The sequence below is a fragment of the Dermacentor silvarum genome, chromosome 10 (assembly GCF_013339745.2).
Source record: "Dermacentor silvarum isolate Dsil-2018 chromosome 10, BIME_Dsil_1.4, whole genome shotgun sequence".
Taxonomy (NCBI): domain Eukaryota; kingdom Metazoa; phylum Arthropoda; class Arachnida; order Ixodida; family Ixodidae; genus Dermacentor; species Dermacentor silvarum.
The window spans coordinates 104,518,856-104,545,336 of record NC_051163.1 but is presented as its reverse complement, the minus strand read 5'-3'; the positions used below and the strand labels follow the sequence as shown (position 1 = coordinate 104,545,336).

The 26,481-nt window shown below is 47.9% G+C and overlaps 2 protein-coding genes across 7 annotated transcripts in view; one reads left to right on the top strand and one right to left on the bottom strand.

Moving 5' to 3' along the window:
- LOC125940604 (uncharacterized) overlaps nt 1-26,481 on the bottom strand; it is a 157,755-nt gene that overhangs the window by 107,676 nt on the left and 23,598 nt on the right. The gene's annotated exons all lie outside the window — the stretch shown is intronic.
- The window catches only part of LOC119466406 (WAG22 antigen-like), a 245,932-nt gene that overhangs the window by 211,747 nt on the left and 7,704 nt on the right, over nt 1-26,481 (top strand). Inside the window, exon 1 of one of the 6 annotated variants that reach the window (XM_037726923.2) lies at nt 15,365-15,572. The exons of the other annotated variants lie outside the window; for them this stretch is intronic. Within the exon in view, the coding sequence (XP_037582851.1) occupies nt 15,500-15,572 (73 nt within the window). The 5' untranslated portion in view covers nt 15,365-15,499. Of the gene's footprint in view, nt 1-15,364; nt 15,573-26,481 lie in introns of those variants that run through there. 6 annotated transcript variants of the gene reach the window in all.

Genomic DNA, 26,481 nt, shown 5'->3' with positions numbered 1-26,481 from the left:
CTTGAATTTGAATAGGAAAGGAAGAACAGGAAATGAAGCAGAGCAGCTCCTGTAAGGTATATAATGCATGGACACGCAGTCTTTATATATTCTGACAAAAGAAAACGCAAATATTGCAAGCGTTTCCGTACATCAGCGATCGCAAGAATGTGCTCGATTGCTAAACGGACGCTTCGATATTTTCACGGTGCTCTAATCAACACATCAAACTTGCATTGGTGTGAAGCAGCTCGATCGGACCGAGCTGCGTTCGATGAAGAATGGTGCCGCAGATTGTACTGTAAATATACAATTAAATATACACTGTACTGTAAATATACAATTGTAAATATACGCAGATTGTATATTTGGCGCAATAGATGCGCGTTATCTGTCTAATATTCACGCGTCTTTTCGTCTGTTCTTCACGATTCCTGTGTGTGTAGGATAGTATGAGTTTAGGACCTTGAAAGACGCTAAATTAGTGCTTACGTTTTTTTACGTAATACACGGATAAGAAGAAACTATCCCTAGTCCTCGCGTAATGCGGGAAACAAAAGACCGTCGGGGATTTGCAATTTACTATCGAATGACATACTTATGCAGTATAAAAGACACATCACCTGTATTGACCTAACGAGAAGACGATGACCAAAGAACGTACGTGGTAGGCTATTGTGAGATCTTTTACGCTTTTAATATTTTATACGAAGAAGAGCTTCAGCGGCAGTGGTGAAACCGGTTCTGCACGCGTCAGTGGGCGACAGTTTATAAGCAGCATCACTTAAAAGAAGCGCGTGCATGTATCGGCTAGAATCAGCTGCCAAGAGTGAGGAAAGAAAGACCTGGTAATCCTACCCCCCGCACGTCATCCTGCCGGGCTTTCCCCTCCAAAAGCACTCTTTTACCCGCGCAATACAGTCCACGATCACCACATGCCACGAAGTACAGCACTTAGTCCGACGAGTTGTGAAGCGGCGCGGCCGCCTCGACGTATGCAGAGCCACTAAACTTAGCCTTTGCCTTGAACAAAATCCTTTATTCTCTATCATACTGCACACTTACGCAGACACAAATGCATCGCATTCAACCGGCTCTAAACAGCCTCGATAAAGCTGCCCTACATCTTTCGACACAGTAATACACCACCAAACTATACGCAACAGGCCTATTTCTTCCCATCCACAGTGATCGAAAACTTGGTCGTGTATTCAGCTCTGCGCAGGGACATTGGCTAGTGCAGCGGGCTGGCATCCGGCCTATTGACTTTCCGCTGTACACCCCTCAACGACCCCCTCCCAGCAACCTCCACTGTGCCCTGTTCCCTCTAATATGACCCCATATCTTCATGAGGGACGACGACAAGGGCGCGATCACTTCCACAACCCTTTCCCAGCGCGTACTGTCACATGCTACGTTGAGGCAGCGTATTACCAAACTCACGGCGCTACTGATAGTGTCACAATCCCGGCGGCCCTTGGCATTCATATTGCTACATGTATATTACGTGTTTCTTCTGGACGATGCGCGCGGGCCCAACAAGAAAAGTAGCTCGAATACGGCGATGTCCGGGAGGTGCGGCAGTGGCGAGCGACGTGGCCAATGCGGTGGCAACGAAAGCAAATGGGCTTGTCGTCCGGAGTTCTCCACTCTGAAGGGTTGCGGTATCTGGGACGGGAATACAGATCGCTGCGAGGCGCAGCTGTCGGCACCAGTCGGGCGTCAGCTCGGGAGATGGAGCAGGCAGCAGGAAAACCGAGGTTGGCAAACTCTTGCCGCACAACCTCCTGAATGAGGGAGATCGCTCGGGCTGGTTGGTCAATGGTGGGGTCAAGTGGGCGCGGAAGGAACGTGGCAGGACCGGTAGCCTCGAGCTCGTGGCGAACAATACGCGTGACGGTCTCATTGAAGGGGGGTGAAGCGGTAAGGGCGACGCAGGACGACGTATGTCTCGTCTGACCATACTGATTGGGATATTGTCCTACCGTATGTCACATTTGCTTATAACTCTTCGCGTCACGACACTGCCGGCTATTCCCCGTTCTTTCTGTTGTTTGGCCGAGAACCCACATTGCCACTGGACACATCCCTTCCATCCGCCGCAGCAGAGAACAGCGAATATGCACTTGACGCCATCACCAGGGCAGCCCAAGCTCGCGAAATTGCCCGCGCTCGCCTCCTGACTTCCCAAGAGAACCAGCGGCGTTTGTACGATTTCGACATCACAGAGACATTCACTTTTCGCCTGGATCCCTGGTACTCCTATGGTCACCGACTCGTCACGTTGGCCTGTCTGAAAAACTCCTGTCTCGGTACACAGCCCCATACCGAGTGCTGCGTGCCGTGACTCCAGTTACGTATGAAATCGCCCCAGTCAGTACCAGTGCCTCGTCTGCCCCGCCTTCCACTGACGTTGTCCATGTAGCACGCCTAAAACCGTACTACCCTCCTGTTCCCACTGATATTTAGACGCACCGAGACGGTGCTTCTGCCGCCGGGGAATAACGCTACATGCATATTACGTGTTTCTTTGGACGATGCGCGCGGGCGCCTAGACGAAGAAGACGAACTGCTCTGGGCTCTCGAGCTATCGGCTGATCTGGCCAGCGCTGCAGCGTGACTTTTGTAAATATACTTGTAAATAGTCTCCTGTACTTAATTCTTCGTTCCCGTAACAATATCTCTTGCACCACTGGCCCCTTCTCACTTCCTACTTCTCACTTCCTACGCCTCACTTCCTACGCCAGGACGCATAGATTGTTAGGGGTGATCATTGATCGAGACCTCAGCTGGAGTCCCCATGTGACCTACCTGAAGAAACGCCTAATGGCCATTTCACACGTTTTCAAATTTCTTGGAGGGAAAACGTGGGGAGCGTCAGTACACGCAATGTTACAACTATAAAGGGCACTGCTTCTCGGATATCTGAGATACAGCTTACCTGTACTAAGCAATACCTGCAGAAGCAACATCCGCACAATTGAACGTGCTCAGGCGCAGGCACTAAGGGTTTGTCTTGGATGGCCACGATGCACATCGACAGCGGAAACAATTGCAATAGCTCAAGATTATCCAGTGACAACTCATATGACATTGGAAGTGCTCAGAGCACACATCAGGCACATTGCCCGCTCCCCTTTCCATCACCTCGCCACTCTGCCGAATGACCGACCCAATGCCTCCTTTTGCCAGGCGATATCGGCGTACCGTGACTGCCTCCCTCGATATTATACGCCTGCCGAGAGACTTCTATCACCTCCTTGGTGTTTGGCTTGTCCACAAGTTCGACTCTCGGTACCAGGGATTCAAACGAAAGCAGGGCTCTCGTCCCCAGCTCTCAAGCAGCTATCTCTCCTGATGCTGCACGAGACATACAAGGGCCATTTTCATATTTACACTGATGGCTCGACAACTCTAGACGGATATACAGGGGCTGTGATCTCCCCCGCAAAAGCTGTGACCCTTCAGTTTCAAACTTCTCACCGGACAACGTCGACTGCGGCGGAGCTTGCTGCACTTCGCTGCGCACTTCACATGATTCACCAAGACTTACCACGAAGATGGAGCATATTTACAGATTCCAAGGCCGCCCAGCATTGTCTGCTACCCGCTCTACGTCGTGGACAACAAGACCAACTTGTGCTGGAAATAAGGCACCTTTGTCACCAACTAGCAGAAAAAGGACATGACATTACTTTTCAGTGGCTCCCAGGCCACTGCGGCATCATGGGCAACGAACAGGCCGATGAAGCAGCGAGCAGAGCTCACGAAAATGCTTTGAAGGAACCCATCCCGCTATCAAGAGCCGATGCAGTAACAAAGCTTCGCATAATCGCACGTGACTCCACAAGAGCCATGTGGAACACACCTGGTTTCCAACATACTCGACTGCACCGCCTGGACCCATCCCTCCGACTACGCATTCCATCTGGACTTCCTCGAATCGAGACAACTACTCTCTGCCGACTGTGGCTTGGAGTATCCTTTACGAATGCTTTTGCTTGTCGCATCGGAATGGCTGACAGTGCTGCCTGTGATACTTGCGGCAGCGAGGAAACAGTCCAACATATCCTGTGTCATTGTCCCCGCTACAGCTCCCAGAGACAGTCGCTCGTAACGGAGTTGGCACGCGTCGACGACCGGCCGCTTTCTGAGCAGACGATTTTAGAATGCCGACTGATACGGTCTTCACAGCAGACGGCGACGAGGGCGCTACTGAAGTTCCTCCAGTCAAGCGACCTGTTTTTTCTTTATCTTTCTGTCTCCCCATACCCCTTCCCCAGTGTAGGGTAGCAAACTGGATATTTACCGTCCGGTTAACCTCCCTGCCGTTGAGCATCTCATTTATCTCTCTCTCGCTCTCTCTTTTCTATCCCTTAAATTGGCCGCGATCGTTCACGGGACGCCCGAACTAACCCTTCTCGCTCCCTCTCCTCGGTATCGCATTTATTCGGACTCCATGGCAGCAATCCGACCTCTTCGCGACAACAGACTTCCGATAATCTTCATGACGACCTTTCTGACTCTCTCTCCCTTCTCTCCCCTGCTTTGGTCACTGTGGTGTGGGTGCCAGGTCATGCGGGGAGTATCACCAATCAGCTCGCTCATGAGCTTGCCCGCGAGATTAATAGCCGGGTGTCGATGATCCCCTGGCTTTACCCTACCCATAGCGGACGAGGCACACTTTTATGAGAAAACTCTAAAACAGTCCTACAAACACCTCCAGAATTCATTGCAGACTCTTCCGCCACCGCGCCCTTGTCTCCATACTGCTCAAGTACGCAACCTCAGGGCCGTCCAGCTCAACGCTTTGATCACACCAGCACGCATTTTTCGTTACTGCTTAGAGCCCTCATGTCCCAACTGCCCCTCTATGTACGCGAATGTAGAGCACATCCGTTTCTCTTGTCCCGAAGCCCTAGAATCCCCTCACTACCCCACACTTCCCCACTGGCGGGTGTGATTGGCGTCGGCGGCCTTCGCCGACCAGCTGGCCATGGTCCTCTAAAAGTCTTAGTCTGACCCGGAATAAATTCTTTTCTCTTTCTCTCTCTCTGAAGGAAAGATTCACGTCGCGGACGCAGTAACTGTCTCGTTGCACAAGGCTGAAACATGCATTCCGCCCATATCTGAACGCGGTCGTCCTTACCTGCGACACATTGGCCTGGCGTTCAACTGCATATTGCCATCGTCAATAAACAATTACTAATGGCGTTGCCCTGAACGTCCGTTTCAGGGAGAAAAAAGACTTTACTCAACCGCCGAATGAAAAAAAATGGCGAGGACACGTGGTTCAAACACGTTGGCATGTCTCAACCTTTTCCTTCGACCGGCTCTTGTCAAAGAAGCGAAAAACGAAGGAAATGCAACAGGCCACCTTTCCTCGTGACTTGGCGCGTATGGGTGCGATCACGTCGCATTCTCACTCGTAGCGGAAAAGAAGGTGATTGTTGGACGGTTTTATGGATTCCGCATACAAAATGCCGCCTCGCCTCATACTCTCGTTCATACTCTCCCTAACTGCGAGACTAAAGAAGTTCGGTCGCGAGACCTAGCAATTACTCTTGGGAAGAATGTCACAGCACGGATAGGCCAAATGAGGGACCATTACTGCTCTTCGCAGACTCTTTTCTGCATCTAGATTGCAATTCAGTCCCGTGAGAAACTGGCGGAGTAACGTGGTGGTAGTGTCTCACGCTGTGAAGCGTCGATATGATATGCGAATAATCGCGAACAATCTCTCACCCTTGTCAGGTACAGGTGATTCGTGTCGCGAAATAGCGCTGCATCTTCGTGTCATGGTCAAGCTGCTTGAAGACGTTAGCTGGGCGCCTCAAGCTTCCACGGGCTCCTCTATAGTTTTCTGATGATGTAAGTTTGTTCATTTCTAAACACGACCAAGTTTTACTGGACGCAGGCCGGCCTGATAGGTACGGCACTTACATTTTTTGAATTCCTTAACCATAGTTTTTAGTAATATTGGGATGAATTTCGCATATATGCCGAATTACGCACAGTGTCGGAGTTGTCACGACTTCTATCCTCAAGAAGAAGAAGTATTTCAATGATTGGAAAATGAGTTTCTCAGGAATGAAGCGCGAAAATCGCACGTTTGCCAAGGTATTTACAAGAAATATGCCCGTATTAGGCGTGAACAATTTTGCACTATTTATTTAGGTAACATCAGCTTCGAAACCAGACGTTCTGCATGAGAACTTCCACTGTGAAGAAGCAAGTAGAATATGTATTTATTAAATGTGCTCTGATACTTAAAAGCATGGCCACATATATCGTTTATCTGAAGCCTGTCGATTTCTCAAATTTTGTGGCCACTGACATATTAAAATTTCTGTACAAAGAAAAATTCCATATTTTTATGTGTTATACCGTGGTATACATGGACAACGCGTCGTGCAGTGGTGGTGGTTTATCTGCCAAGGATTGCCTCCCACACTGCTTGCTGTAGTGCCAACTGAGCGTGGTGCGTTTTGCCCGTTGTCAGTGAGGTGGTGCGCCGTCGTCTTTTTCCATCGGTGACGAACAAGAAGCGTGACGTCATTAAAACCAACGTTAGTACAGCTTCAGTTGTAAAATTCGGCGGCGTTGCGCGGAACCGCCACCCGCCCGCGCCTTCATAGCGCTGCCGTCGCACCCAGCTTCATTTCCCCACTAGCCGACTGCGCGAAGTGGCCGGACGAAACACGCGGTTGGTGTATTCTGTGGTTGGTGGTTGACGGCAGATTTCAGGAAGTACGTCATCCGCGAAACTGTAGCTTTCACCGCGTTTGTTAAGGATATTAGCAGACGATGCCGACGTGCTGCGTTCCTGACTGCAACAACCGGCTATCGAACAATGTTGACAGTTCGGCGCTACTTCTTGAGTGCTCCCAGCAATGTGAAACTTCGCTCGGTGTCCAACAGAGCGATCCTTCATGCCGACCGGGAACTCTCTGCGAAATCTATGGAAATCCATTTACACTTTCATGAGCAGGACATGGTGGCATGGAGCACAGGTAGAATACCCGGCTTCAAATCTGAAGGTCGTAAGTTCGAATCCTCCTCCCGTCCACTACATTTTCAGGCATGGAGGGGTGCCTGACACCGGCAAGAAAAAAATGTATTGCCGAGAGCTAGTGGGGCTATAATAATTAAGGTGCAACCAATATAGGAAGGCCCACTAAGCTTCATCAAGGTCACTCCCTCACCAGAAAAGGAATAGGCCTTCCTGGTGTAGTATTCGGCCACTACCTCCCTCATGACTCCGACAATTAACCCATGGCCCTCAGTCCACAGTGGCTGCGGAGCACCTGACCAAGGCGGCGGTCAGACCTGCTACGCGGGAGAGGGTGCTAAGAATCCCTGGGTCCGGACAGGCCGCCAATGAAACTGAACCTGGCAACGTTCAGCACGCGCACCCTTTCGAGTGAGGCTAGCTTAGCAATGCTATTTGAAGAATTATTAGGCATTGCCTGGGATATTATTGGCCTTAGCGAAGTTAGAAGAAGTGGTGAGGCTTACACAGTGCTGACTAACGGCCACGTTCTGAACCACAGAGGTCTTCCAGATAAGAGAAAATCCGGGGTAGGAAATATAGTCCATAACAACATAGCGGGCAACATTGATGAATTCTACAGCATTAATGAGAGGGTAGCAGTCGTCGTATAAAGCTGAATAGGAGTTACAAAATGAAGGTACTTGAAGCCTATGCCCCTCCTCTAGTCACGATTATGAAGAAATAACAGTTTAAGCAGATGTTCAATTAGCAATGAGAAAGGTGCAAACTCAGTACACTGTAGTCATGGGGGACTTCAATGCAAAAGTGGGGAAAAAGCAGGTTGGTGAGCCAGCAATTGGCAACTATGGTATCGATTCGAGAAATGCAAGAGGAGAGATGTTAGTAGAATTCGCGAAAGGAATAGGCTCCGAATAATGAATACCTTCTTCAGAAAGTGCAACAGGAGGTGGACCTGGAAAAGCCCTATTGGAGAAACAAGTACGAAATAGATCTCATACTCTCTGCCGATCGAAGCATAGTGCAGGATGTAGGAGTGTTAAGTAGCTCCTCAGGACGCAGTTCCTCAGGACCTGCATAAAAGTTCTTTGTCTGTCTGTCTGTTAGGTAGGGTAAGGTGCAGTGACCATAGGTCTTGAGGTCTAGGATTTCTCTCAATTTGAAGAGAGAAACAGTGAAATTAGTCAATTTCACTGTTTATTAAAATGAAATTGTCAGTAAAATGAGATTGTTTATTAAAATGAATTTGAAATTAGTCTATCGAGTTTCAATGCCATCAAGGCGTTACTGAACCTTTTAAAAAGTACAGGCCTGGACTGAAGGCTTTGAGCATGCCAAATTGTTTGCACCACTACTGCTACTACTACTATTACTACGACGACGACGACGACAACAACAACAACAAAAATGGTTATGTTCTGTGTAGAAGAAGCTGCTGTAGAAGTAAGTTGAGTAAGAGCCGAAGGAATCGCAGGATTCTGCAATCATTTTTACAGCGCAGGTGATAGCCTCTAGTTGGTCGGAATTTTTCTTGTTGTGCTCATCAAAAAAATGGCAGCTGGAAAAGGGGCTCGCTTTCTGTTGCCGCGTAACAGAGTTATCTTTTCTGGTATGTTTAAAATACAATCCGATGCTCTTATGTCTGTAGGTTGGTTTAAGTCATACTTTACGGATTTTCTGACTCATCATTAATTTGAGAAATACAATTAGTTCAATATTGCACTTGCGCTAGCCAGAGAGCGTCCAACAATGAGGATATATGTAGTAATGGTACCGCCACCAAGCGGCCGCGGCCACATGGAGAGGCCTCAAACGGCCGCCGGAAAAGCGCTTTTTCGTTCAGTTTCCGCGTAGCAGATTTGTTTTCTCGTCTATTCGAATAACAATCCGAACCTATCATATCTTCAGCTTGTTTGTAAGTCGTACTTTACGTATTTACTTTTAAACATTATTTCAAAAAGGCACTCACTCTTGCCGGACGGCCTAGAATAACTAGAATGTATGCTGTACTTACGCATACGTACGTGAGCACGTGACGTGCGCCGCGTGTGGTGGTGGTGCTTGTTTGACGTCGTCTAACGTTCGTTGGGTGGTGGCACTTGCCTAACGTCCGCGCCAGCTTCCGTGCACTCTCACAGGGTGGAATAGACGCGGAATGTTCTGTCTCTTTGCTCAATTGCTGAGCCACGACATAAGTGGCAAGTTTCTTCCGCAGAACTTTATGTCTCGATGACTTCATGTCTGATGTCATTTATTGCCCGACAAAAAAAAGGCTGAGGAATATTTGCGCTGTCACAGTACGAAAGAAAACTCGCTCTGAAAAATAAAAGTAATTTTTCGGACAGCGGTGGGTTGAGGAAGGGCGTGAAATCCTTGTGATCACCTTGTGCGAAAATGTCAACTATGTTCGAGGGTCGACCTACTTGTGCTTTCGTATCATCATCATCTGCCTATATTTAGGTCCACTGCAGGACGAAGGCCTCTCCCTGCAATCTCCAATTACCCCTGTCTTGCGCTAGCTGATTCCAACTTGCGCCTGCGAATTTCCTAACTTCATCACTCCACCTAGTTTTCTGCCGTCCTTGACAGCACTTCACTTCTCTTGGTATGCATTCTGTAACCCTAATGGTCCACCAGTTCTCCATCCTAAGCTATAGATGGCCTACACAGCTCCGTTCTCTCCGTCTAATGTCAACTAGAATATCGGCTATAACCGTTTGTTCTCTCATCCATACCGCTCTCTTCCTGTCTCTTAACGTTAGGCCTAACACTTTTCTTTCCGTCGCTCTTTGGGCGGTCCTTAACTTTGTGCGGTCCTTTGTCCGCTCTTTGTGCGGTCTTTGTGAACCTCCAAGTTAACGCCCCTTATGTTAGCACCGGAAGAATGTAATGATTGTATACTTTTCTTTTCAACGACAGTGGTAAGCTCCCAGTCAGGATTTGGCAATGCCTGCCGTATGCACTCCAACCCAATTTTATTCTTCTGTAAATTTCTTTGTCGTGATCAGGGTCCCCTGTGAGTAATTGACCTAGATAAATGTACTCCTTTACCAGACTCTAGAGGCTGACTGGCGATCCTGAATTCTTGTTCCCTTGCCAGGCCATTGAACATTATCTTTGTCTTCTGCGTATTAATCTTCAACCTCACTCTTACACTTTCTCGGTTAAGGTCCTCAATCATTTGCTGTAATTCGTCTACATTGTTGCTGAATAAGACAATGTCATCTGCAAATCGAAGGTTGCTGAGATATCCGCCGTTAATCCTCACTCGTAAGCTTTCCCAGCCTAAAGGCTTGAATACTTCTTCTAGGCATGCAGTGAATAGCATTGGAGAGATTGTGTCTCCTTGCCTGACCCTTTTCTTGATAGGTAACTTTCTACTTTTCTTGTGGAGAACCAAGGTAGCTGTGGAATCCTTGTAGATGATTGCTAAGATATTCACGTATGCCTCCTGTACTCCTTGATTACGCAATGCCTCTATGAATGCTGGTATCTCTACTGAATCAAATGCCTTTTCATAATGTATGAAAGCCATATAGGGTGGTTGATTGTACTCCGCAGATTTCTCGATTACCTGATTGATGACATGGATATGATCCCTCGTAGAATATCTCTTCCAGAAGCCAACCTGTTCTCTTGGTTGGCTGAAGTCAAGTGTTGCCCTGATTCTATTGGAAATTATCTTCGTAAATAGTTTATACAATACTGAAAGCAAGCTAATGGGTCTATAATTCTTCAATTCTTTAACGTCTCCCTTCTTATGGATTAGTATAATGTTGGTGTTCTTCCAGCTCTGGGGTACACTTGAAGTTGTGCGGCATTGCGTATAAAGGGCCGCAAGCTTTTCAAGCATGATATCTCCTCCATCTTTGATTAAATCTACTGTTGTTCCATCTTCTCCAGCAGTTTTTCCCCTGGTCATGTCTTTCAAGGCCCTTCTAACTTCATCGCTAGTTATAGAAGCAGCCTCTGTATCCGGTTCATCACAATTTCGAATGAAAGTAGCTTGGCTGTCTTGGGCACTGTAGAGGTCAGTATAGAATTATTCCGCTGCTTTTACTGTGTCATCGAAATTGCTAATGATATTACCATGCTTATCTTTCAGTGCATACATCTTGCCTTGTCCTATGCCAAGCTTTCTTCTTGCTGATTTAATGCTGCGTTCATAATTTACGGCTTCCTCAACCTTTCCCACGTTATAATTTCGAATATCCCTTACTTTCTTCTTGTTTATCAGTTTTGACAGTTCAGCGAATTCTATCTGATCTCTTGAGTTGGCCATTTTCAAGTTTTTGTCGTTTCTTTATAAGGTCCTATGTTTCTTGGGAGAGCTTACCTACTGTTGCCTTGGTGCCTTACCTCCCACTACAATTGCTGCTTCTGAGATCAACCTAGTTACGGTTTCTTTCATTATCTCTATGTTGTCTTTATCTTCCTTTTCTTGAGCTGCATATTTGTTTGCGAGCACCAGCCTGAATTGGTCTGCTTTTACCCTTACTGCCTCTAGGTTGTCCTGTTTCTTCTTGACTAATTTCACTCTTTCTCTCTTCAAATTGGGAGAAATCCTAGACCTCAAGACCTATGTCACTGCACTTTACCTTACTTAACACTTCTACATCCTGCACTATGCTTGGATCGGCAGAGAGTGTGAAATCTATTTCATTCCTTGTTTCTCCATTAGGGCTTTCCCAGGTCCACTTCCTGTTGCTGCGCTTCCCGATGAAGGTATTCATTATTCGGAGTCGGAGCCTATTCCTTTCCACGAATTCTACTAACATCTCTGCTCTTGCATTCCTAGAATCGATGCCATAGTTGCCAATTGCTTGCTCACCAACCTGCTTTTTCCCCACTTTTGCATTGAAGTCACCCATGACTACAGTGCACTGAGTTTGCACCTTTCTCATTGCTAATTCCACATCTTCATAAAACTGTTCTATTTCTTCATCATCGTGACTAGAGCTTGGGGCGTAGGCTTGTACTACCTTCATTTTGTACCCCCTATTCAGCTTTATTACGACGACTGCTACACTGTCATTAATGCTGTAGAATTCATCAATGTTGCCTGCTATGTCTTTATGGATTAGAGATCCTACCCCGGATTCCCTCTAATCTGGAGGACCTCTGTAGCAGAGGACGTGGCCGTAAGTCAGCGCTGTGTAGCCTCACCAGTTCTTCTAACCTCACTCAGGCAAATGATATCCCAGGTAATGCCTGATAATTCTTCAAATAGTCCTGCTAAGATAGCCTTACTCGATAGGGTGCACGTGTTGAACGTTGCCAGGTTGAGTTTCCATTGGCGGCCTGTCCAGATCCAGAGATTCATAGCACACTCTGCCGCGTAGCAGGCCTGACCGCCGTCATGGTCAGGTGCTCCGCAGCCACTGTGGACTGAGGGCCATGGGTTAACTGTTGGAGTCATGAGGGAGGTAGCGGCCGCATACTGCACCAGGGAGGCCAATTCCTGTTCTGGTGAGGGAGTGACTTTCATGAAGCTTAGTGGGCCTTCGTAGTTTCGTTGCACCTGAACTAGTATAGCACCACTAGCTCTCGGCAATATATTTTTTCTTGCCGGTGTCAGGCACCACTCCATGCCTGAAAATGTGCACTGCAGCAGGATTCGAACTTACGACCTTCAGATTTGAGGCCGGGTATTCTACCTCTGCTACACGTGACCACATGGATTAGATGCATGTCATCAATCAGGTAATCAAGAAATCTGCGGAGTACAATCAACCTGTCTATATGGCTTTCATAGATTAAGGAAAAGCATTTGATTCAGTAGAGATACCAGCAGTCATAGAGGCATTGCGTAATCAAGGAGTACAGGAGGCATACGTGAATATCTTAGCAAACATCTACAAGGATTCCACAGCTACTTTGTTTCTCCACAAGAAATGTAGAAAGTTACCTATCAAGAAAGGGGTCAGGCAAGGAGACACAATATCTCCAATGCTATTCAATGCATGCTTAGAAAAAGTATTCAAGCTCTTAGACTGTGTAGGCTTAGGAGTGAGCATGAACGGCGAATAACTCAGCAACCTTCGGTTTGCAGATGACATTGTCCTATTCAGCAACAATGGAGACGAATTACAGCAAATGTTTGAGGACCTTAATCGAGAAAGTGTAAGAATTGGGTTGAAGATGAATATGCAGAAGACAAGCATAATGTTCAATAGCCTGGCAAGAGGACAAGAATTAAGGATCGCCAGTCAGCCTCTAGAGTCTAAAATGAGTACGTTTATCTGAGTCAATTACTCACAGGGTACCCTGATCACGAGAAATAAATTTACAGAAGAATAAAATTGGGTTGGAGTGCATACGGCAGGCATTGCCAAATCCTGAATGGGAACTTACCACTGTCGTTGAAAAGAAAAGTGTACAATTATTGCATTCTACCAGTGCTAACATATGGGGCAGAAACTTGGAGGTTAACAAAGAAGCTCGAGAACAAGTTAAGGACCGCACAAAGAGCGATGGAACGAAAAATCTTAGGACTAACGTTAAGAGACAGGAAGATAGCGGTGTGGATCAGAGAACAAAGGGGGATAGCCGATATTCTAGTTGACATTAAGCGGAAGAAATGGAACCCGGCAGGCCATGTAATTCGTAGGATGGATAACCGGTGGACCATTAGGGTTACAGAATGAATACCAAGAGAAGGGAAGCGCAGTCGAGGTCGGCAGAAAGCCAGATGGGATGATGAAGTTAGGAAATTTGCAGGCGCAAGTTGAAATACGCCAGTGCAAAACTGGGTTAATTGGAGATCGCAGGGGGAGGCCTTCGTCCTGCAGTGGACATAAAAATATAGGCTGATGATGATGATGTTGATGATGAGCAGGACATCTTTAGGTGTTTGTGCATATTAACAATGAACAGCCGGTTGAGGTGCCACGAGACAAGTGAACACTTGCCGAGGGTGCGGTGCCGAAAGTGTTCCCGAGCCTTCCCTCGTATCCGTGGAACCAACCGTGGAAAAAAAACGCGAACGAAGAGAGATGCTTGGTGACCTGTTCTGCGCCATCTTAGAAGAGCTGTTAGAGAATACGCCGAGACGTGTTGGGTGCCCCTTTTGCGCTTTCAGGAACTGAGTGCACGCATCACAAAATTTTTAACAGCCGAGCTGTTTAAGCTTTTTGCTTCCCCGCGCAGTGTTCACAAAAACTCGCCTAGCGATGAGGTCACTGTGCACAGCTGTGCCTCGCATCACCTTGCGATAGCCAAACATTAGCTAACCAGTATTGGCTAAATAAACAATAAATTCCGGAAAATGTTGGGGATAACTTGGTAGTGATTATTCTAGCGCAAATACGTGGCGAATACCTTGTGATAGCCAATCAAATAGCTAGTCGATAATCGATCAATAATCAATAAATTTCAGAAAAGCGTAACCTGTAAAGCTAGGACGAGCTAGGTGCCGATCAGCTCCGCTGTTTCTTTAGCCTTGCGCCACTTGCGCAAGCTACGCTAATTTTTATTTAGTCACGCGCATGCATACACGCGTACCTTGCAGAAACTTTGCATAAAAATGCATTCTTAGGCAAGGCTACTGGAGCAGCAGCGAGGATCCAGTCTTGAAGGAAAGGAAGCGAGGAAACGTGCCAAGCTGCTGTAGGTGGAGTTGGTTTCCTCGTAGGCACAAATAATTTGCCTTGATTATGTCCCTTTTGACAGTTTAAGACTTAGCTATATATAGGGGCATACAGTTGTTTTTTAGTTCGTTTTCTTTAATAAATCATTCATTGGTTTACAAGAAAGTTGTGCTGTTATTTTTGTGGATAACAAATTTGGTCTCGCTAGCTCGTGTATAACTGCCTCGGAGCAAAGTGTTCAGCAAGTAAAAGAAGCGAGAAAACGTGCCAAGTTGCTGTATGGGAAAAGTAAACTGCGTGAAAGGTTTAGGCGGCAGGAAGAAACACACGACACTTAAAAACGCAGCTTCTGCTCTTTGTCGTATGCATCCCTTCCTATCGTGCAGTTTACACTTCTTTCAGTATGAACCAACTAGTCCGATATATCTTATTGCGGTAGATGGATACCGCTTTCGCATGGTATCACTCAAACACCAGCGATCGTGGAACACCCGCAAGCTGCCTGTCCGCTCGAGCTCAAGGGTGCGCGAGGCGTCAGCAGTGGAGACCGACGGAACGGCTCCGCCATCTGGCGGCTGCCCAAGGGGTCGCGACAGCGGCGGTAAGCGCACGGGCGGAGAGTTTTACAACTGGCTAGTTTAGTAACGTTGGTTCTAACGTGCTAGAAGCACGTTCGCGTTGTGTTTTCGCGTGTGCCGTGGCGGCGGTAAGTGACGTGGTGGTTGACGCTACTTCCCCACGCTTCCGGCGTAACATCCCCTGCTCATTTTATTCTCAGTTGTTCGTCGTTCCGACGAGTGTGCCGTGCGATTTTGTATCCGCTGCGCGACAACGCCGTTCTTATCTGCCCCGCCCCACCGGAGGTGTTATTTTCTCCCCGCGTTGAGCGTTAGGTTGCTCGACCGAGAGGATTCCTGACATGGCACGCGACGGCAACTTCTACGGGCTGGCGGCTTTGGTAGCGACGGTGATCGTCCTCGGCTGTCTTGTCAGTGAGTGTTTATTTGTTGGACCACCCTGTTTCGGCTGCGTTGTTTTAACGAGCCTCCGAGACCCGTCTCACAGCGCGAACACGCCGCTCGATAAGAAAAAAAAAAAAAAAAAAAGGTGCGGCCTGCCGCGTGCATCGAAAACGCCGCGGCGCACCAGCCGGAGGCATAAAAAAGCATAAAAAAGCCAGGCATCGGCATAGCAAATTCGTCAGGAATGCTTGGAACGCCGTCGCGCGTGGAAGCTGACGCGTCCCAACCCCGTCAGCTAGCGGGGACATAAGACCAACCAGCATAGGCAATAGCGTGAGTCAAAACACCTCGCCTGCTTTAACCTTCACCAGGAACATAGACAATGTCATCTTGGACAATACGGAACTTAACGTTCGAAGTGATCATTATATTCAGGGAGTGCTGTTTTAGGGTGGTCACCATACCAACATTTTGACGCTATTTACCGCCAAATTTGGTGGTTAGCCATTTTGGGCCCCAGTCTTTCTGCTTTTTTTGTCACGCGCTGATGTACTCATGTTGGCACGCGATCTATTCAATTTTTTTATTTAGTTCTGTGCCAATGCGCACAAGAAACCTGCATACATCTTTAATATACAAGTTGCCTTTTCCTTTTATTTTAACACATAAAACTTACTTTTTATTGCATGTCGTGCGACACATGTAAAGCAACAAGTTATAAGGCACGATGGCGTGTTCGTGGTAGCATTATCTCACGCCAAGAACGTGTACTGCATTAAGCATTGTCGTTTCCTTCCAGTTGTACATAATATATAAAGGGTGTTTTTCGAAGTGTGCTGTTATAAAGACTGTACTTACTAGTCTAACTAAAGCGTAGACGTGCTGTGTCCGGCGCTCAGATGCGCCATTTGTCTCTGGCTGGTGAGGCCAAAGTTAATAAAAGAAGTTAATTAATTTCACGTCACCAAGGGTTGCGGGAAATTTGGTCTGTCGGTTGGTCTTTCGCCATTTTGTGCCGCAGATTTAACTCGCCAATTTAGCTGGTGGCGGCAGGTACCCTAAAACGGCGTTGCATGTAGGCTCCCTAATTATATTCTCTCCATTATGGTACACTCCAAAGGCTACAAAGGGAAAACGCTAAAAATGAAGCACACTCAATGGAACGTTTTCCGTTATGTTCGGAACAGACATGAACCCGCACCCATTACAAACCTTGAAGAGTGGATATCCACTCTTCTCAAGGACGCAGCTAACTCAACCACGGAGGTAGAGCAGGAGGACTGGCCAGCTCCTGATGCTAAAAGTGTCCACTGTGGTCTGCGCAGCAGTGCTTGTAGAAACGCGCGGGCTCACGCAAAAACACAATCGTGGCCTACGCAATTGCCTCGCGCAACTCGAAAGGGATATCGAGAAGTACTCACGACAGCTCAGTCAGGAACACTGGCACCAGCTATGTGACCGCCTTATTGGCGAGCTAGGATGCAAAAACACCTGGTTCCTGCTTAAACACCTACATGACCCCACTCAGACTAGAACAGCATCACAAAAGAACCTTCAAAAGATCATACACTCCTTCCCGGGAGATAATGATGCCCTCTTTGAAGCTCTAAAAAAACGCTACTTTAATACACGCACCGATATTCCCCTGCCCGTAGGTTACACCTGAAAAGAAACCAGGGAATTGGACAGTGAAATTATGGAATCTGAAGTACGTGCTGTCCTAAACAGCATCAAAACTACAGAGGCGGCTGGCGAGGACCGAATCACTAATAAAAAGCTACGTAACCTAGACGATCAGTCGGTTACCGAAATCGCCAACCTTTTCAACATCCACTGGAAAGAGGGGACTATACTCACCAGCTGGAAACGTGTAAACGTAGTCTTCATACCCAAACCAGGGAAGAGGCTTTTGAGTGGAAAATCTTCCGCCCCATCTCCTTAACCTCTCGCCTTGGGAAGGTTATGGAACACGTCATTCTTAACAGACTGAATGAGTACACTGAAAGCAAAATGCTACTGCCCCATACGATGATTGGCTGGAGGCCAAATCTGTCCACCAAAGACATTATGTGGCAGATTCAGCGGGCCCTGTAAGAGCCACCCGTACCATTCTAGGGCTAGATGTGAGTAAAGCAATTGACAATTTATCACTCGTATCAAAACTAACAAATCTATCGCAAAAGAATGTCTGGGAGCGCACTTATATCTACATTAGAAACTTACTTAAGAATCGCACTGTGGAAATACACCTTGGGAGACATTAAAAGCGACAATTTCAATTAGGAACAAGGGGCACCCCTCAAGGTGCGATCCTCTCCCACTTCCTTTTCAACGTGACCATGCGAAACCTGCCCCCGTTACTGGGAAGGATCCCGCGTATCAAGCACTCGATTTACGCTGATGATATCACAATCTGTACCAAGAGCGGTTTGGATGGTGAAATCACGGACGCACTATAAGCGGCCGCAGACACCATACAAAATTTTGTGCGACAAAACGGTCTTGCGGGCTCCCCGACAAAATCCGAGCTTCTCGTCATGCGGGATATATCTGCGAAATCGGCCACCGAAAGGGATCTCCTTCCCCTATCCGAGTCAATATGGAAGAGGGCCCAGTTCCGCTCGTATTGACAATAAGAGTCCTGGGCATACTAATTCAACATAATACTCACAATACTGAGGCTATTTCCGCATTACAGTTGACAGCCCGCCAAATATCTGGCCTTCTTGGACGAGTAGCTACACGACACCGCGGTATGAAGGAAGTCGATCTCTGTCTGACGCAGGTATTCCTAGTCATTCGCATAGTGCACTCCTTCCCATACTACCACCTGCGGCTTGCCGACAAGGAAAAGGTCAACAGTGTCATCCGCACAGATCGTAAAGCAGCCCCCGGGCTCCCTAGGTATGCGAACACTGAACGATTACTTGAGCTAGGGGTATACAATGCGCTGACGAACTCATGGAAGCCCATAAAACTTCCCAACGTGAACGACTTTCCAGCACCGCAACTGGCAGGGTCATTCTGGGTAAAATCGGGCTGACTCCCGTTATGAATTCGGCAGGACAAACTAGACTACCCGCTGCGGTCAAACGCCAATTGGTTATCAAACCGTTACCCAAGAGCATGCTTCCTGGGAGACACGTCAAGAGGCGGTCAGCCAGAGCCAAGGCCCTTCAAGAAAGGTGCCAAAACAACCAGCACACTGCGTGTGTCGATGTGGAAAATCAAAATCAGCAAAATTACGTAGTGAGCGTCGTAACCGGAGAGGGACGCCGCCACCACAAGAGCACCGTCAACCGTAGAAGCGGAAGAGACTGCCATTGCTTTGGCCATCGCGAATCCCTCCGTGCAAATCGTCATATGCGACTCCAAAAGGGCAATCGCTAACTTTTTGAGAGGTAGCATAGGCGTCTGCGAGGCGCGAGTCTTGCGGGACTTCACAAGCGAAACGGCTATTGAGCTCGATCGTGTGTGTCCCTGCCCATTAGGGGAATCAAGAGAATGAGGAGGTGCACTGGGTAGCCCGAGGTCTAATCAACCAGGTGTGTCCCTCAGACTAGGATCCCCTGGATGAGGCACCGAAGACTTACCACGAAATAACAAACTACTACAGGGATAACAGACGAATCTATCCGCCTCCAAACGCAAGCCTCACGCGAGCACAAGCCTCGATCCTGCGTTGAATCCAAACTAATTCGTTTCCCAGCCCACATTTGCTGGTCATAATTACCAACGGGCAATGGGACCCATTATGTCAGGACTGCACAATTCAAAAATTGGCTACCCATAATCACATTCTTTGGGCGTGCGAGGGTTTACCCCCTCCCAAGCGGCTCCTGCCAGCTTCCTCACAACATACGTGGGAGGAGCTGGTGAGAATGCCAGATGAAAGACGACAGCAAGCCCTCGTCGCCTGGGCTGAAAGGGTCGCCCCTCGAGAGGGGCCATTCTAGGACTTGGGCCTGCCAGACCTTACCTGGGCAGAGTTTTAATAAAATTGTTACCACCTAGCGGGGACATAAAAAAACAAAGAAAAGCCGGGCATCGGCATTAAAGGTTCGTCAGGAACGCGCTCGGAACGCCGTCGTGCGTGGCAGCTGACGCTTCCCAACACCGTCAGCTGCCGCCGTTGGACCCAGCCAAACGGCCGAGAAATCAACTACGGCCGAGACATTTTTTCGCATTGCACCCCGCCTGTCGCGGCAGGCCGCACCTTCTTTTTGTTATCGAGCGGCCATGGTGGGAAGTAAACGACGCGCCTTTCGCAGAGAGCTACATGTATATATATATATATATATATATATATATATATATATATATCCAAACGTTGATTAAAAATAACAGGTGTGGGGAGCGGGTGTGTGGAGCCCCCAGTCCAGGGCTCCACTTGCTTGAGCGGTGCGCCGTGCCTGGTCGAGAAGTGCTAGTAGCGTCTGCCGATCCTCGCTGGCGAGCCAAGTCTCCCACTGCTCGTTTCCGGAAAGTTTGCCGGCTATTTGCGGTGGGTTAATTTTGGGTGGCCTGTTCTGGCAATCCCACGTAATGTGGGCTAGAGTTGGCCGGCCTCCGCACCACGGAAAGTCAGCGCTGTAGAATGTGGGGTGAATGGCATGTGTCAAATAAAGGTTTGGATATGTGTGCGTCTGTATTCGGCGCCAGTCGTAAGAGTCCCGACCGGATAGATCAGGGTATGTTGGACTGTACTTGCGTCGCTCGCTCCGTTGGTTTTCAAAGATGTCTCGTGCTAAGAAGGGGTTTTCTGAAGAGTGGTCGGCCGCTCGGTTGACAAAAGCACGAGCTGCGCCGTCCGATCTCTGATTGCCATCGAGTCCTGTGTGACCCGGGCACCAGATGACCATGTGGTTCTGCATTAGGTTGGATCCTAATAGGTAAGTGGCGCTGTGTGGTAGCCCCCTGGTGAGAAATAATCTACATGCTACTTGGGAATCTGTAAGAATCATCGACGATTTTCCCAGAGCGTCCTTAGTTTTAATAGCTAGCGCGATGGCTGAGGCTTCTGATCTGCCCTTGATCTGCGGCCACTCCTACTACTGCGAGAGCGTACTTATAAGTACTGTATCGAGCGACATCTGTGTAGACCGTATCCGGATTTCTACCGAATTGCTGCATTAACTTGCGTGCTCGTGCACTTCTAAGACCGCGGTGGTATTTGGGACTCATGTTTCAAGGGATTGGGGCTACTATGATCTTTTAACGAAAGACTTTAAGTAGAGGTTACAGTTCTTCTCCCGCATACTTTGGACGAGCGGGGTAACCAACGCAGCAGAATAATGTTCTGCCAGTGGAAGTTAAGCTAAGCCTCTCCCGTTGAGACATGAGCACTGCTGCGCATAGCTCCTCGTAGTTGTTATGTATTACTAGGGCCACCAGGCGTTCAGTGGAGGTTCCCTGTGGTAGGCCGAGAGCCGCTTTGTACGACGTTCTGATTAAGGCATCTAGGGCACTTAGTGCAGTTTGCGTGGGGTCGTGGAAAGGGAGACTATATGTGAAACGACTTAGTACAAAGGCCTCAACGAGCCGGATCGTCTCAGTTTCCTCGAAACCTTTTCGGTGATAGGTTACTCTACGAATCATGCGGGAGATCTGCTTCACCGTAGTTCTACGAGTTTTGATGGTGTGGGCAACTCAGTTTGTTGCTTTGTAGCCACAGTCCGAGGACTCGCATTTTCTGGGCCTCTCTTACCTGGCTGTCTCCTATAAAGAGGTCGACCGGCTCTTGAGTTTGATGGCGGTTACCTCAGATCCTGATATATTCTGATTTATCCGGAGCGCAGGTCATTCCGCTTCTGCGAGCGAAGGTTTCAACAGCGGTCGCTGCTTCATGTAGAATATGGTCTTTTTGTCCTAAATAGCCGCTGGTAGCCCATAATGTAATATCGTCCGCATATAACGCGTACCCGACCCAGGCTATGGCGTCGAGTTATTTGGCTAAGCATCTCATGCCGATGTTGAAAAGAAGCGGCGCGAGCATCGCCCCTTGTGGGGTACCTCTATTGGGCATGGGAAAAGAGTCTGAGCGCGTAGTGCCGATGCTTATTGTGGCGATGCGAGAGGTCAGGAAAGAGCGGACGTAGTCATAGATTCTTTCTCCACAACCGATGCCATTCACCTCAGCTAAGATGAGTTCATGTGACAGAGTGTCGAATGCACTTTTGAAATCAAGAGCGAGGACGAGATGCTCTGAACCAACCCTGGCGTTGCTGTAGCGGCAGCAGCATCGGCGTCGCATGATAATTACGTAAACGCTCGCGCCTGCACGAGGCACGAGCGGCTGGCACGCACCGGCACAGGCTAGCGTTCCGAACCAGAGATTAAAAAATGCTACTCTAAGAGATCGGGTGTCGGTTTTTCCCCTCCCGCGAGAGCCCGCGACTTTACCTGTCTACGTGGTCGCTCGTCACCACAGTTTGGTGACCCGGACGTCACGCTGCCATACGCTCCTGTGCAGTGGCGGAGCCAGAAATTTTGTTCAGGGGGGGGGGGGGGTCACCTTGCAGCGTGGCCTCCTCCTTATAGAATTTGTCGAGGGATCAAATAGATGAATAATAACTGCATTTTCATTGCCAATGCCATTGTATATTACATGCTGCCAACGAATTATGAAACGCTACGCACTGTCAAGTAAAATATGTTCTTTTTCATAAAAAATATATTCGTATATCCCGAAAATTGTTGCAGAAACAATTGATATCAATGCTTCCGGTTTTTTTTGTCTATTTAACAAGTATAGAAAATATCACACGAACTTCAGAACTATATCAGTTCGAAACCAGCAAAGCAGTGCATGCAGCTGATATGAAAAACGTAAAGGCCATGAAAAGAACAAGTTGACAATTATTTTGATGAATCTATGTCATTCAAGAACCTTGTTTACGTTTTTGTACACGTGCAATGGCCAGGGAAAAAAACTCAATGACGCGTTCCTTCGTTGCAATAGACTGCCCAGGAGAATTTGTTTCCGGTCGTGTATTGTAATTACACTGAGATTACAGTCGTAACAGTGAGTACATATAAAAAGCAGGAGTTCTGCAAAATATACATTAGAAATGCGAAGATAGAATGGAATTATGCGAATGGAATATGTAAGATAGAATAGAATACCAATGCGAAGATAGAAGTTGATAAAGGGCAAAAAACTGCTGGAAAGAAAGTTCACTGATTGTATATATACCCAAAAACCTCGCACCAAGATATTTAAATATACGTATAAGTCTGGAATTAATCTACGTATTTAGGTAAACTTCACTGTATATAATGCGTCAAACAAGACAAATAAACATGTTGCGCAGTCACAGATAGTACACTTAACGCATAAAAAGACAGTCGAGACAAGAACAAAACTACGATCGCAGAAATCGTGATATGTACTTCGGCCATGCGGCGGTCACGACAGCACTATATGGGATAGAATAATAGAGGAATAATGCAGAAATCATTACGAAAATGTGTATTTTAACTGCCCGCAGAGCGGCAACAAATATTCTGCACCCAAAATTCAAGGAGGAAATTGCTTCGGTTCAACAAAGAAGTAAAAGCAGGTAGCTATAAAGGAAAGAAAAGGCCAAACGAAAGCCACAGATGATGTGGCAAGTTGAAACTACCCAACATCCGAGTGTGTTTGTTGGGAAACACCGTGTGGGCCGGGCTTACAATGAGCAAGGTAGGTCAAAATTGGTTATTGATGTCCTCGTAATTTTTATGATGATGATAACTGTTAGAGTAAACGGGGAAAATTTCTGCAGTTTTAAAAGCTAATGAACAGTCATACGCTTTCATAATTACGAGTTTATGACCCTGAAGGAACAGAGCTTTTTACTTGCATTGATTTTTGCTGCTTCGCTATCTAAAGGACAGTTACTTCACTTGGCGGGGAAGTTTATCGAAGCGGTCAATGACTTCGGACACGTTTATGCCAACGTCTCTGTGGGTGTATAGAAGCGCCAGCCTAACCATGCGTTTCTGAGACATTGTAGAGCGCGAGTAGTTTTTTAGTAATCTCGTGTTAAAAAATATTCTCGCTGCGCTGGCAGTGGTCACTGGAAGGGTGACTAGAATCTGCAGCAGTTTGTACACATTTACATAGAACCTGCCGTCGCAATGAGAGAGGGCATCTATTCCGTTGCTACTAAAAACACTCCTTTGATGTCGTTGGCATCCGTGTTTAGGTACCTTGCACAAACAGTAAGCTGTTCGATTCCAGGAATATCCGTCGTTTCGTCAGCACGTATGGAGAAGCAGCCTTCAGCGGTTACTTTTGCATCTACACTTTATTTTTATAATTTCACCACAAATTTCTATAATTTGGTTTTGTACATATGGGCTTAAATACTAGGCATTACTGGGCAACCTTCCAAATATGTATCTCCACAATCAGCTCGCATGCGAAGTAGTGCTCTGAAAATACCAGCATTTTCAGCAGGTGCTTTGTTTAAATCCATAGGACCACTGTCCCTATGGCCACGGAGAGCCAGACCTTGTCACCTGCAAAATAAGAACCGCCTCAGTAATAGGCTGGTAACTTTCTTGATTTATCTTATTTTACTTTGCCTGCCCTGGTCCAGCTGATCGATCACATTGGGCGCGCGTCCTGAAAATGTTTGGAGAAAATTATCAGCTGCCAGCTGACAGTCACGGTGATATTTAGTATTTTCCTGTGTGTGGAAGATTGCGAGCGCGTGCTTCCATTTTTGGAACGGCTTGGATACGGGGGCTCCAGTGCACGCATGTTAATCGAAGTTTATAAGAACATTAAACCCATAAAGTTCCAGAATTAAAAGTCTTAAGCACATCTTTAGAAATGTCAGTGCACCTTTCGCGTCCAAAGTTTACGAGAACTTCATACCCATAAAGTTTCGGAATTGAAATCTATGCGCTCCGTAGATTCCGCAGCCGCTGCGAGTTGCCGCAACGCCCCCGCTCGCTATTGAAAAGCACTTGAAAGTTTGTGCTCGGATGGGGCTCCTTGCATTATGTGACTTCAGGCGCCTGGGCGTTGCGCGGAAATCCAGCCCGAGTTGGCAATGTTCGTGCCAAAATGTCTTTGCGAGCATGAAAAAGACATTGTAGACAAAATCCAGAATGATTCCCTGCGCCGGTGGTTGTTTTGGTCGGCGGTGCACGCCAGCACGAAAAAATTTCGGGGGGCGGGGCTGAAGCCCCATCAGCCCCCCCCCCCCTGGCTACGCCCCTGCTCCTGTGGTAGAGACGACCATGGACCAGACCAACGCTACGAGAGCTCAAGGCCAGAAACCCTTACGACGAACGCGGTGAGCCCTCCTGTTCGGCCATCGCCGTCCGCCTCCCACAGTACTGGGACCAGCATCCCTCGGCGTGGTTTCTTCAGGCCGAATCGAAATTTAAGGTCACTGGTATTCGCCCTCAAGCCTCAAAGTTTCATTACGCCGTTGCAGCGTTCTCGCCCGCCGCCGTCGACGAAGTAGTAGATTTGTTGAGCGCCCCATTGTCTATCTCCGCCTATGACGATCTCACGGCAGACCTGCTACAGCGCACAGCAGCTTCACAGCGTTCTCGAATCCAGCAGCTTCTTTCCGCTGAAGAACTCTGCGACTGACGCCCCAGTCAACTTCTTCGCCGAATGAGGCAGACACAGACAGACAGACAGACAGACAGACAGACAGACAGACAGACAGACAGACAGACAGACAGACAGACAGAGACAGACAGACAGACAGACAGACAGACAGACAGGCAGGCAGCAGACAGACAGACAGACAGACAGACAGACAGACAGACAGACAGACAGACAGACAGACAGACAGACAGACAGACAGACAGACAGACAGACACAGACAGACAGACAGACAGACAGACAGACAGACAGACAGACAGACAGACAGACAGACAGACAGACAGACAGACAGACAGACAGACAGGCAAAGAACTTTATTAACTAGGTCTTGAGAAGCTCTGCCCTAGGGCACAGCTGCGGGCCTCTCCGACGTGGTGGACGGGTAGGCCGAGCCTGACCTCCGCATCGTGGGCTCTTGGACAACCCAAGTTTGCCGTGAAAGTTCTGGGCTCTGGATGGCAGAGCTCCATTCTTCCGTGATGCAATTGGGTCCCTGTAACGAGGGGCATCGCCAGATTATATGTTCTAGACTGCTAACATCCACACAGTGGGGCAAGTAGAGCTAAAAGCCTCTGGAGTGATCGAATGAAAAAGGGCCACGTTGGGATATGACTTAGTCTGAAGCATGCCTGCTTAAAGTGGATGACAGAGGTCTGGCCAGTTTGCTATGAGGGGGAGGATAAACCCTCCTACCCTGGTGATAGTGCTTAGTGATTTCATTGAAGCTAGCGAGAGTGTCCCGAAACTCGAGAACCCCGGCCTCTGAGCTCGCCCTTGCTCCCGCGCGGCGGTTTAGTGCGCGCGGCTTGGGAGTGGGCGATGTCATTTAGATTGGGCAAGGGTCAAGCTGGGGGCCGAGGTGCGCCGGAAACCACGTGATTGTGCGCGTAGAGATTATATTGTTCTTGAGAATGTTGTGAGCCTCCTCAGCAAAGGACCCTGAAGCGAAATCTCTGACCGCCGATCTCGAATCAGTGAAGATTTGTGTTTTGCTGTTGTCTAGGAGTGCCACAGCAATTGTGACCTGCTCCGCTCTGGATGGAGTTGAGCACTTCAGGGACGCTGCATTCACTATCTGTCCGTTGTGATCAACGATGGCAGTGACGAAGTTAGACGACTGTGCATATTGGGCTGCGCCGACAAATTATGCCGAGTGGGGATCGTCTTTGATGCGCTTAAGGAGAGCGAGGGCTGTTGCCCTGCATCTGCCTACGTTGTGTTGAGGATGAACATTACGGGGAAACCGGTGCCACTCGTAAATTATTCCTTTGATCTTCTGAGGTTTGATGTTTCCGTTCTTCCATGAGTATATGGTTGATCCCAAGA